This window comes from Ovis canadensis, chromosome 8 (genome assembly GCF_042477335.2).
Source record: "Ovis canadensis isolate MfBH-ARS-UI-01 breed Bighorn chromosome 8, ARS-UI_OviCan_v2, whole genome shotgun sequence".
In the NCBI taxonomy this organism is placed as follows: domain Eukaryota; kingdom Metazoa; phylum Chordata; class Mammalia; order Artiodactyla; family Bovidae; genus Ovis; species Ovis canadensis.
In genome coordinates, this window is record NC_091252.1 from 94,668,097 (window position 1) to 94,680,393 (window position 12,297).

The window sequence follows — 12,297 nt, forward strand, 5'->3', positions numbered from 1 at the left end:
TCCTTTTTCGAGGTTGCCTGTCAGGGTGGCTGTGTCTTAGAACAGCGCTGCTCAAGGCTGCCTGGACATCAGAGCCACCTAGGGGCCTCGGAATGATCCCAGGGCACCAGCTGGACCCAGGTCCACTTCTCCGGAATCTTTGGACTCAGGTATCCATATCTTTAAAAGCCCCTCAAGGAGTTCCAAGCTGAAGCCAGCGTTGCGAACCACTGCTTAGAGTCTAATAGCAGTCCTCACCGGTAAAAGCTTTGATTGAAGAAAAAGTCCAAAGATTTCTTTTAATTGGAAAAAGTAAAATTTTCATAATCTTATAACTCAAAAGCTACTGAAGGGATTTCCCCTCACCCCTCGAACTTTCCATTAATGAAAAACAAAACAAATTTGTACTGAAAACAATAATGAGAAGATTCAGCCCAAAGTAGAATTTTCCAGAAAGTTATAGGCAGTGAAAAAAACTAAAGACTATCACTGAAAAAAAAAAAAAAAAAAAAGCTTTTACAGGAATTTCCTTTTAAATTTGCTTGCAATGAGTGTCTCCTTTCAAAGGTGAATAAACAGCATTTGCCAAAAAGCCCCACCCCTGGCTGTTGCTAAGAAGCTCAGTGTCAAGGGATGGAAATGCCCCGGGCAGAGTTAACTCAATCTGACTCAATGTGGGGTTTTTTCTTTTTACAAGTCTTTTTTTTTTTTTTTAAATTAAGAAATTAACAAATTTTTAACAGTAAGAGCGCAAGTGGGTTACAAAATGACTAGCAGCTAAATGACTGGTTGAAAAGGATTCTCTTGACAGCCAGGATGGATGGCTCATCTCGCAAACACAACTTTCTAAAGACTATATCAACCCAGTCTTATGCTGGCAAAAGAAATGTGTCTCCAGTTAGTTAGAGAATAACATTCTGGATAGTCCTGAATTACCCTGAAGGGAGCAGAAAAAGAAGTATGCGACCTAACACTCACTGAGCCTGCCCCAGAGCATCAGACAATTGTTAACCCTTTGCTTTGTTTTCAGTTCAGTTCAGTTCAGTTCAGTCGCTCAGTTGTGTCCCACTCTGCGACCCCATGAATCACAGCACACCAGGCCTCCCTGTCCATCACCAGCTCCTGGAGTTCACCCAAACCCATGTCCATTGAGTTGGTGATGCCATCCAGCCATCTCATCCTCTGTCGTCCCCTTCTCCTCCTGCCCCCAATCCCTCCCAGCATCAGGGTCTTTTCCAATGAGTCAACTCTTCCTATGAGGTGGCCAAAGAATTGGAGTTTTAGCTTCAGTATCAGTCCTTTCAATGAACACCCAGGACTGATCTCCTTTAGGATGGACTGGTTGGATCTCCTTGCAGTCCAAGGGACTCTCAAGAATCTTCTCCAACACCACAGTTCAAAAGCATCAGTTCTTCGGTGCTCAGCTTTCTTCACAGTCCAACTCTCACATCCATACATGACCACAGGAAAAACCATAGCCTTGACTAGATGGACCTTTGTTGGCAAAGTAATGTCTCTGCTTTTGATTATGCTATCTAGGTTGGTCATAACCTTCCTTCCAAGGAGTAAGCATCTTTTAATTTCATGGATGCAATCACCATCTGCAGTGATTTTGGAGCCCAAAAAATAAAGTCTCTTACTGTTTCCACTGTTTCCCCATCTATCTGCCATGAAGTGATGGGACTGGATGCCATGATCTTAGTTTTCTGAATGTTGAGCTTTAAGCCAACTTTTTCACTCTCCTCTTTTCACTTTCATCAAGAGGCTTTTTAGTTCCTCTTCACTTTCTGCCATAAGGGTGGTGTCATCTGCATGTCTGAGGTGATTGATATTTCTCCTGGCAATCTTGATTTCAGCTTGTGCTTCTTCCAGCCCAGTGTTTCTCATGATGTACTCTGCATATAAGTTAAATAAACAGGGTGACAATATACAGCCTTGATGTACTCCTTTTCCTATCTGGAACCAGTCTGTTGTTCCATGTCCAGTTCTAACTGTTGCTTCCTGACCTGCATATAGGTTTCTGCATATAGGTCAGGTGGTCTGGTATTCCCATCTCTTTCAGAATTTTTCAGTTTATTGTGATCCACACAGTCAAAGGCTTTGGCACAGTCAATAAAGCAGAAGTAGATCTTTTTCTGGAATTCTCTTGCTTTTTCGATGATCCAGCAGATGTTGGCAATTTGATCTCTGGTTTCTCTGTCTTTTCTAAAACCAGCTTGAACATCTGGAAGTTCATGGTTCACATACTGCTGAAGCCTGGCTTGGAGAATTTTGAGCATTACTTTACTAGCGTGTGAGATGAGTGCAATTGTGTGGTAGTTTCAGCATTCTTTGGCATTGCCTTTCTTTGGGATTGGAATGAAAACTGACCTTTTCCAGTCCTGTGGCCACTGCTGAGTTTTCCAAATTTGCTGGCATATTGAGTGTAGCACTTTCACAGCATCATCTTTCAGGATTTGAAATAGCTCAACTGGAATTCCATCACCTCCACTAGCTTTGTTTGTAGTGATGCTTTCTAAGGCCCACTTGACTTCACATTCCAGGATGTCTGGCTCTAGGTGAATGATCACACCATCGTGATTAGCCAGGTCGTGAAGCTCTTTTTTGTACAGTTCTTCTATGTATTCTTGCCACCTCTTCTTAATATCTTCTGCTTCTGTTAGGTCCATGCCATTTCTGTCCTTTATTGAGCCCATCTTTGCATGAAACATTCCCTTAGTATCTCTTAATTTTCTTGAAAAGATCTCTAGTCTTTCCCATTCTGTTGTTTTAATCTAGCACAAAACATTGACCTCGCTGATGGTTAAGGACTAGCTTTCCCTTGGGCTTCCCCTAAGGCTCACTGGGTGAAGACTCTGCCTAGCAATGCAGGAAACACAGGAGACACATTATTCAATCCCTGGGTCGGGAAGATCCCTTGGAGGAGGAAATGGCAACCTGCTCCAGTATTCTTGCCTAGAAAAACCCCATGGACAGAGGAGCCTGGAGGGCTACAGTCCAAAGGGTTGCCAAGAGTTGGACATGACTAAGCATGTAGGCAGCTTTCCCTTGCTGCTGCTGCTAAATTGCTTCAGTCGTGTCTGACTCTGTGCGACCCCATAGACGGCAGCCCACCAGGCTCCTCTGTCCACAGGATTCTCTAGACAAGAATACTGGAGTGGGCGGCCGTTTCCTTCTCCAGAGCTCCCCCTTAGCTGGAGGATAAAGCAACGATCCCTCAGGCTGACAGCTGAGCCCTTTCATAGTGAGGTCACATGGTGCCTTTCCACCCAATGCGCTCCACTCTGCCTCCTACGGGGCCAGTGTCCCTAAAGCCTTTCTAGTGAACAGACTCAATAGCAAGTGAGAGCCCAAGACAGTCTTTCAGACTCTGCTGGTGGTTGCTTTCCTGCCGCTGCCAGGGTCTTCCTACGGGCTAGATGTTTTGCAGACTAGCCAATAAAAGCCTTGCCACAGTCACCAGGTGGGAATCGTTACCCTCTTTCCCTTAAAATCTCTTGGAGCTTTTGTAGTCTCCTCCTTCAGATACCAAGGTTTATTTTTCTCAATACAAATAACACCTTTTCACTATCGAAGTACCTCGTCAAGTTGGGGTGCCGGGAGATACTTATTCTGTGGGTCACCCAGGTTTCTCTGGATACTCGTGACTGAGCACAAACGTTTGTGGGGGACCTGGAGCAGAGTGGTCCAGGGCCAGGCCAGGCGGGCACTGCCCCGTGGGGACGGGGGAGGGGGCATTCCTCGTTGATACCTCCGCCACGTGGCTGAGCTCAGTGTCGGGTTGCTGCAGTGGCCGTGGCTGTGATGGAGGGAACTTACAAAACAGCACGAAAGACAGCGCAGGACCCAGTTCTCCCCTCCTCTGCTGTGGCTGCTGCTCTGTACAGGACGGTGCTCTGTCCCTGAGTCCTCACTTCTCTTCCCCCTGTTGAAACTGCCTTCCCTCCTCTCGAAGGTCCAATCTGCCTCTCCCTGCAGGGCTCAGGTCAGATGCTACTGGCCCCCCAACCCAAATCCTCCCCGTTTCCACGGAGCTCTGCTCAATGTATGTGACAGCCTGGGTGGGAGGCGAGTTTGCGGGAGAATGGATACCTGTACAGGTGTGGCTGAGTCCCTTTGCTGTTCACCTGAAACTATCACAATGCTGTGTGTTAACTGTCTATATCCCAATAAATAAAAGGTTAAAAAAAAGCAACAGGAAAGCAAATCCTACCCCCCTTCTCTGGACTTGAGGTTAATTGCCTGCAGTGGGTTGAATTGTGGCCCCTCTCCCAGCAGTCTAAGTCCTAACCCCCTGTACCTGTGCAGGTGACCTCGTACGGAAAACAGTCTCTGCAAATGTAACTCAGGTAAGGGTTTTGGAGGTGAGATCACCCCAGAGTAGGGTGGGCCCTAAATCCAGTGAAGGGCGTCCTCATAAGAGAGGCCATGTGAGGACGGAGGCAGAGGCTGAACTCATGCCTGGAGCACCAAGGACTGCCCGCATCCCCAGAGTCAGGAGGGCAGCTGGAGTGGCTCTTCCTAAGTTTGCAGATGCTATCCACCCCGCCGACGCTGCAGCTTTGGACTCTGGCCTCCAGAACAGCGAGAAGATAACTATCTGTTGTTTCAAGCCACCGGGTCTGTGCTGATCTGTAACTGCAGCCTCTGGACACCAAGACGCGCCCACCATCCCACCTGATGCTTTCTTTGTTGTTGTTTAGTCACTAAGTCATGTCCGACTCTTTGCGACTCCATGGACTGCGGCACGCCAGGCTTCCTTGTCCTTCACTATCTCCTGGAATTTGCTCAAACTCATGTCCATTGAATTGGTGATGCCGTCCAACCGTCTCATCCTCTGTCGTCCCCTTCTCCTCTTGCCCTCAATCTTTCCTAGCATCAGGGTCTTTTCCAGTGAGTCAGCTCTTTGCATCAGGTGGCTAAAGTATTGGAGCTGCAGCATTAGTCCTTCCAATGAATATTCAGGACTGATCTCCTTTAGGATGGACTGGCTGGATCTCCTTGCAGTCCAAGGGACCCTCAAGTGTCTTCTCCAATACCACAGTTCAAAACCATCAATTCTTCAGCACTCAGCTTTCTTTATGGCCCAACTCTCACATCCATACATGACTACTGGAAAAACCATAGCTTTGACTAGACGGACCTTTGTTGACCAAGTGATGTTTCTGCTTTTTAATTCGCTGTCTAGGTTTTCTAGGATTCCTTCTTGAGACCCATCAGTTTGCCTCCATGTTTCACATCTCACATCCAGCTTGATTATCCCTGGGTGTCCAGGTGTACCTCCTGCAGAGCTGGGACAGTGCATGTGAGGATGTGAGCACAGAGCAGCACACACTCCTGAAGGGGCCAGCATGGCTTGCAGCAAAGCCTGGCCTCCGTGGCTGCTCGTCTCCCCCAAGGCAAGGGGACAGCCCGATTCTGGCGCAGGCTGAGGATTCTGTTGCTTCAGGACTTTGGGGTGTCCTCACTCTGTCTCTCTGGTCCATGCCAGGCAGGCACTGGGTGAGAAGCTCCTTCCTGGTGCTCCCTGTCATCCTCACTGTCAACTCGACCCACCACTCGGGTGATCTCATCAGGGCCTGACTTCACCAGGCTTACAGCTTTTTGGGGTCAGAGGTCATCCCTTATCTGCCTGTGAATTTCCTTAGCCTGGTGCTGATGACATATATACTCATAGTCGCTGAGTATCTTCTAACGCCCTTAAGGGATTGGCCTCTGGTCATTTTGTCTTATCTGTTTGTTTGGCCTGCCCTGCCCCCCATCAACTCTCCCACTGCAGACCCTCAGCCCTCAGACGGAGCCACCCTGCTAACACCTTGATCTTGACCTTCAAGCCTCCAGAACTGTGCAACAGTAACTCTCTGTTGTTTGAGCCCTGCAGTCTGGGGCACTTTGTTACGCAGCCGGAGCTGACCAGTACCTCCTCGTAGTTCTCCTATCACTCAGCCTCTCCCTTTGCATACGCTGTTTCCTTTGGCTGGAATGTCCCCCTATATTACTGCTGTGAAATTCTTGACTTTCATTGAGCACAGCTATGTGGCAGGCTCTGGGCTAGGAGGCTTCCATGTATTTCCTCATTTAATTTTCATAACAACATGATATCTGGAAACTTCCTTTTCATAAAAAGAAGCATTGCATATGCAGGTCGACCCATAGGGGTATTACATCAATAAATAGAGTTCTTCTGGGCAAACGAAAGAGAGCAGTGTAAGATTCCATAATATCCCGGCGACCACGCTGCAGGAGCTGGTCAAAGGGCACGTCCATCCTCGGGCACCTCGTCCAGCATGACACAGACTGCCTCGTGGTCACCTGATAGAGGATGGCATGGGACTTCCAACGTTAGTAAGAGAAACGGTTTTGTGTATGACTTAGAGGAAGCTATTCTGGAAAAAGAAAATCCGTTTGTGAGGCCCGGTTTGAAAGACTCTTACCTCATCTGAGACTCGGGCTTGGGTGTCAGAAGGGAAGTGGGTGATTTATTGTATGTCAAGTGATTACAACAGAGCTGGGTGAGTAGTGAGTGCTAAGTAACTGCTGGCTGTAAGTATTCTTCGAAGACTCCTCCCAAGGCTGTGTGCCAGAAACATTAACTTTGGCTCCTACCTTATACGTGTGAGCTGCTCCTGTAAAGTTTATAGGACCACAGTTACCTCCTGCAAGGATAAAACCTAGACCACTTTTCTAGAGGACTGTAGCAAGTAAAGGAGGTTGATGTAACACCAGCCATTTCCTGCCCAAGCCCCAAGCCTCTGGCTACAAAGTTGGCAGGATCCAGTTCCCTTACAGAGATGCCCAGTGGACGTCTCTGTCCTTACGTGCCCGTACTTCTTGGGTGTAAACAGGCCCTTCCATGGCTGCAAAGGGAACCCTCTTCTTGACCCTTTTGCAGGTGTGTGCCTGCTCTATATCACACAACCGGACTCCATACTGGGCTACTAAGTGGTTTGCCAGAACAAGCTGAAACAAGTAGAGAGGTTTGTTAGAAAGTTTCTGAAGTCACCCCTGAGTGGCTGAGATCAGATGCTTTGAGGGATGATTCCAATCTTATCAACCATCCTGGTAACGAAGCCCATATTCCCTGACTCAGATTTTCCCCACCGAGAAAAAACAATGAGAGGCTGGTATAGGTATCCACGCGCCTGCCGAGTGTGCAGGCTGTCATCTGAGCGGCCTCATTTCTCAATCCTCCAAACTCCGTGTGTAGCAACCCCTTCCCCTTCCTCACAATTCCGTCCAGCAGCTAAGGTCACCTCCTGTCCAGGTGAGGGAACCAAGGCTGGGGAATGTGGGAGGATCTGCCACAGGAAATAGGCAGGAAAAGACAAGCTCGGGATTCTAACCTAGGTGTCCTTGGCTTTGGATTCCAGCCATTTCCAAGTCCCCACAGAGCTTGGGCTTCCCAGGCGATGCGAGTGGTAAAGTACCTGCCTGCCCATGCAGGAGACGTTAACAGACGCAGGTTTGATCCCTGGGTCGGGAAGATCCCCTGGAGGAGGAAATGGCAACCCGCTCCAGTACTCTTGCCCAGAGAATCCCCATGGACACAGCATCCTGGTGGGCTACCGTCCATGGGGTCGCAGAGTCGGACACCACTGAGCACACGCGCAGGCTTCTCAGGCAGGCGAACCTGAGCCGGAACCTGAGCCGGAACCTGAGTTGGAACCTGAGCTGGAACCTGAGTCAGGCACCGTCCAGAGAAGGAAGGACAAGACTGCTGATGAGCACCGAGGGCCCCACACACAAGCTCCCTCCAGGTGTCCGGAGTTCCTTATTCGAAATCTGGTTTTGGTGAAGGTGTGTATAAAGCCTGAGACTTTACTTACCCCACAGGCCCTGAGCGCCGTTCACCTGGGTCTCTAAGTCAGATGGCTCCTGCCAGCCAACCGAGGGCGCAGCTGAGTTGGGATGGTGAGCGCAGATGAAGATGGTGTAGAGGAATCCCCGGGGAAGAGCAGGACAATCCAATTCACCTCAACACTAGTTTTTTGAGTGCTATCATGTGCCAGGCTCAGGGGCCAAGAGCAAACCGTGGGCTGGGCTTCCGGATTCCATGCTGGGTGGCGATTCAAGGACCCCAGCACTGCGTGTGGATTGTGAGGGTCGACGGGGCAAAGCACGTGGGGGACAGAGTGGACCTTTTCCAGGTTACCTTCTAGGCCCACGGGAAGGAACGAGTCTTGCGCTTCCTGAGGCTTCAGTCTCTTGGACACAGCTGACGTGGACACTCATTCCCAATGCCAAGAAGGAGCAGTGATAATAATGCTTATGCTTGTATCATCACCCTTGCAGCACTTTGATAGATGTGAGAATCCCGTGACGCATAAAGGCATTTGGAGAGGATGGTGTGTAATAAGGAAATTAACACCCTCATCAACCCTGCTGTGAGCAGAAAACTAAGGCTGTTCTGAGTCTTCTCATGAAAGACTGGGACAGCAAACGGCTTTTGTTCCCTCACTGAATCTCCTATGTGATACACTTACTCATGGGGTTCCTGGCTCAAAAACGTGCTTTAAGGAAAAGAAGTACTATTATTTGTGTAATAAATCTTTTCAAGGGAAATAAACCTAACTGGTAGCCTGAGCCCTCGAATCGGTAGTGAATGACCAGCACTCAGCTGTCTCTCTTCCTTTCTCATCTTTGCTCACAACCTGCTTATTTCTTTAAAAGCAACTGATTTGGATGAAATGCAGGAAAGAGCCAAAACAGACTCTGAGGCAGCCCTCTGCTAATAATAATACAGATCCCCCCCAGTTGCTCCTGGAGGGGACAAATTTTTGCGTTCTGATTTGCTGTAACAGCTGTGAGTTGATTAAAGGACCAGGGGCTTCCTGTGGATCTTAGGGTTGAAAACCTGCTGCTGAATTTGGTGGCACTTACGGAAACTCGGTGACACAAGGCTTCGAGGCCATCGTAAAGAAGATGGTGTTTCCTCCCCTGGGGGTGAGGCGGCCAGCCTCATCTTTGTCCAGCTCTTCCTCGCTGTCACAGGAGACCACCCCCAACTCAGAGAGCGGCAGCTTCTGTTCGAATCTGTAGCTCGTGGAAGACCTGGAAAAAAGCAAGTGAGAATCTGATTTGTCTTCTCTGTTTGAGTCAGGAGTGCTACTGTGGACGTACTCCAGGTTAAGCCAGCGGCCTTGTAAGACCTGAGCAGCCCCAGTTCAGAGGCGGGGTCCTCTTGCCTTCTTTGCTATTCATCTCTGTCATTTGGTTAGCTGTCCATCCAGTGTCCAGACAGTACTCAGAAAGAAAGATTGAGCACTAGCAAAACTTTCCGTGGATCATTTCTGAGGAAGCAGCTATCAGTGGGTCTGATTTGACAAGGCACCCACTGGCACAAATGCCTTGAGATTCCCCCAGGTCCCCAGTTCCAAGTGGAGACTAGGTCTGCATTGGAGGTTTGGCACAGAACTAGAGATACAGCATCTTTGGTAGAGTTGAGTGGGTGCCATCCCTATGTCAGTCCCCAACTCATACAAGGAAATTCTCAGTGGCCAAGGGTTTTGATAATAAAAGCCATGATAACAGATGGGGATTTCTGTCTTCATAGCTTTCTGTGGCAAGCGCCAGAAGTCAGCAGGACGTGTCAAAGGACATTTCTTCCTGCCTCATTTTAAGAGATTCCCAGCTTTGTTGTTAGAAAAAATAAAAAGCACCATACGGTAGATCAAAAGAAAAGCTTAAGGCCAGGCAGATAGTAGGCACTTAATAATGAAAAGAAAAAAATCACAAAAAGAATCGGAATTTAGCAGGCACTTTGAAGGCTGAGTAAAGTGCGGCATAGTGTTGAGACATTCCCTCTTGACAAGAACAAGCTTGAAAGTCTCCCTTTCAATCTCAGTGGGCACTCCATGTACCACAATATAATTATTGTAAGGCGTGGGGGAAAACACATTCTGGACATGCAGGACACATTCACCCTAAAAGCAAGATATGTCTGGCCTTCTGGACCCTTATCAAGCTCTGTTTTTCTATGAAGCTCCTAGCTGCAATTCACCAGGAGAACTGGGGGCAGAAAAGAACCATGGCTTTGGCAGGGAGGGGTGAAGTTGAGAGCCAAGGGTAGGCAGTGGTCCTCACCATCCCTGATTTAGGAGAGGAGGACCACTTTATCTGGATGTAGCTCTCAACTGAATAATAAGAATAATAGCCAGTGCAAAACACAGACCCATAAATATCACTTAACCTCAGCATATTTTCAAAACATTTCAAGCATCTCAGAGGCACATGGCATTGCTAACACAGAACAGCAAACTTTGATGATAGCAGGTGCAGGGAGGGCTTCTGGTTGGCGGGGAGGGAGAGGTGGAGGGCAGGAGAGAGGGCAGGGACAAGGTCACAGTAGCAGTTCTCTCATTTGCCCAGCGATTAACATAAGGCCTTGTGCTGGCCACCCGGACAAAGTCCAGTTACTCTGTAGGGCAGGCTGACCTGTCAGTCCTAAATATATATATTTGCAACAACAATTTTCTGCTTGAAATAATAAACAAGAACTATGGCTGCATTCAGTTCCCATCTCTCACATTGCCACCAGGGTACCTCTGGTTATCTGCATGCAGAGATTCAGGGCAGGAGGCTGGCAGCACCCTCAGGTCCCAAGGAAGATGATGCCCTGCATTTTTCTGTGATTTTTTTTTTATCATCGTGTAAATTCATCCTCCATAAAGATGTCACCCTCATTGGGAGATCACAGACTGCTCTTGGAGAGAAAACAGACATTGGCGTCTTCCTCCTAAACCTATTTTTGTGAGAGCCGAAGCACACGAAGGACCAGACTTTGATATAATGGCTGTCTTCAGCATCTTCTCCCCCAGCACGTTTTTGTTGCCAAGGAAGACTGTCTCGGCATGCTCTTTGCAAGAAGCACAGGACTTCCCCGGTGGCACTAGTGGTAAAGAACCTGCCTGCCAGTGCAGGAGATGTAAAAAGATGCGGGTTCGGTCTCTGGGTCTGGAAGATCCCCTGGAGGAGGGCATGGCAACCCACTGCAGTACTCTTGCCTGGAGAATCTCGTGGACAGAGGAGCCTGGTGGGCTACAGTCCACGGGGTCGCAGAGAGTCAGACACAACTGAAGTGACTTAGCACGCACTGCAAGAAGCGCATCTCTGGCCTGTGAACAAGACATACTGAGATGGCACTCATACTCCAGAGACAGCCTGATTCCTCTACGACTTGAAACTTTAAAAGATATGCTCCTGACACCTGCTCTCCCAGCTCCTGCTTTACCCCCTGCCAACACCAGCCCACGTTTCCCCATCTCCTCATGATGGAGGCAGCCTGGCTTTGTGTTTGTTTGCCTCGTCTTGGCTTCCCTGTAGGTGACTATGCAAACTACAAGCCAAATATATGACTTCTCCCTTTTCTACGAACTCAGTTGATGGCGGGGCACAAGGACACTTCAGCCCAGCAAGATGTTACATTTTCTGCTCACACGAAGGAAAATGCGAATCAAGAAATGGTCAATGTTTTTTTCTCCTGGGAGACACAGTAGGGTGTTTAATGCCCACCAAATCAGCCCTTGGATTTTTTGGGGGCTTTGTTTCTATTTTTGCCGAGACAGGAGTTGAAAACATAAATTGTGAAATATGATTACAAAGTAGTGACATGGGTGTCAGAAGTGACCTAGGAGACTACCATCTTGTTTGCAGCTACACTTGCTATGTGGTTGTTAAAGCAACGGAGTCCAATCGGAGGAGCACAAGGGCAGGGCCTTTCCGGGAGGGGCCTGTGCATGCCGGGTGGTGCGGCCAAGCTCTCTGAAGTGCCCGAGGTCTTGTCTCACTCCGAGGGTGATGAGACCGGGTAGAGTGGACTCAATATGTTGAGCTGTGTCTTCAACTGATGGGCAGCTCGGAGCCCTGGAAGAGCTGCTTCCCCCAACTCCTGGAAGGACAGCCCTGGTACTCTGAGGACAAGCTTCTGTATCCTCAGAGTAGGGGACTGTGCCATGAGAGGTCCTCTCTCTGCCAAGACGAGCTGGTAGCCTGGATGGCTACACTGTCTGGTGAGAGGCTGAGAAATTCAGAGAGGTCAAAGCTCCCAGTCCCTCAGGCTAGGGAGATATAATTAAAAATGTGGATCATTAGGTGAGGCTGGTGAAACAACGTGGGGAATGCCTCTGTAGCTGGGGAGAAAAGCAGACCCAAGGGAACTGGATTCACTTTCTCAGTTAATGGACGTGACTGTGCCAGTCCACTGGTTTCTTCAAGCCACGCCGTTTCTGCCTTAGCCAGTACCCATGGGCCAGGAATCTCAAGACTACATCAGATTACACGTCTAGACTCTCTTGCTTCTTCCTCTTGCCCCAAAACTTA

The 12,297-nt window shown here is 48.7% G+C and overlaps 1 protein-coding gene across 1 annotated transcript in view; it reads right to left on the reverse strand.

Annotated features, from left to right (window-relative positions):
- The window catches only part of TAGAP (T cell activation RhoGTPase activating protein), an 86,512-nt gene that overhangs the window by 28,105 nt on the left and 46,110 nt on the right, over positions 1–12,297 (reverse strand). Inside the window, exon 4 of the mRNA XM_069598843.1 lies at positions 8,860–9,030. Within this exon, the coding sequence (XP_069454944.1) occupies positions 8,860–9,030 (171 nt within the window). The remainder of the gene's footprint in view (positions 1–8,859; positions 9,031–12,297) is intronic.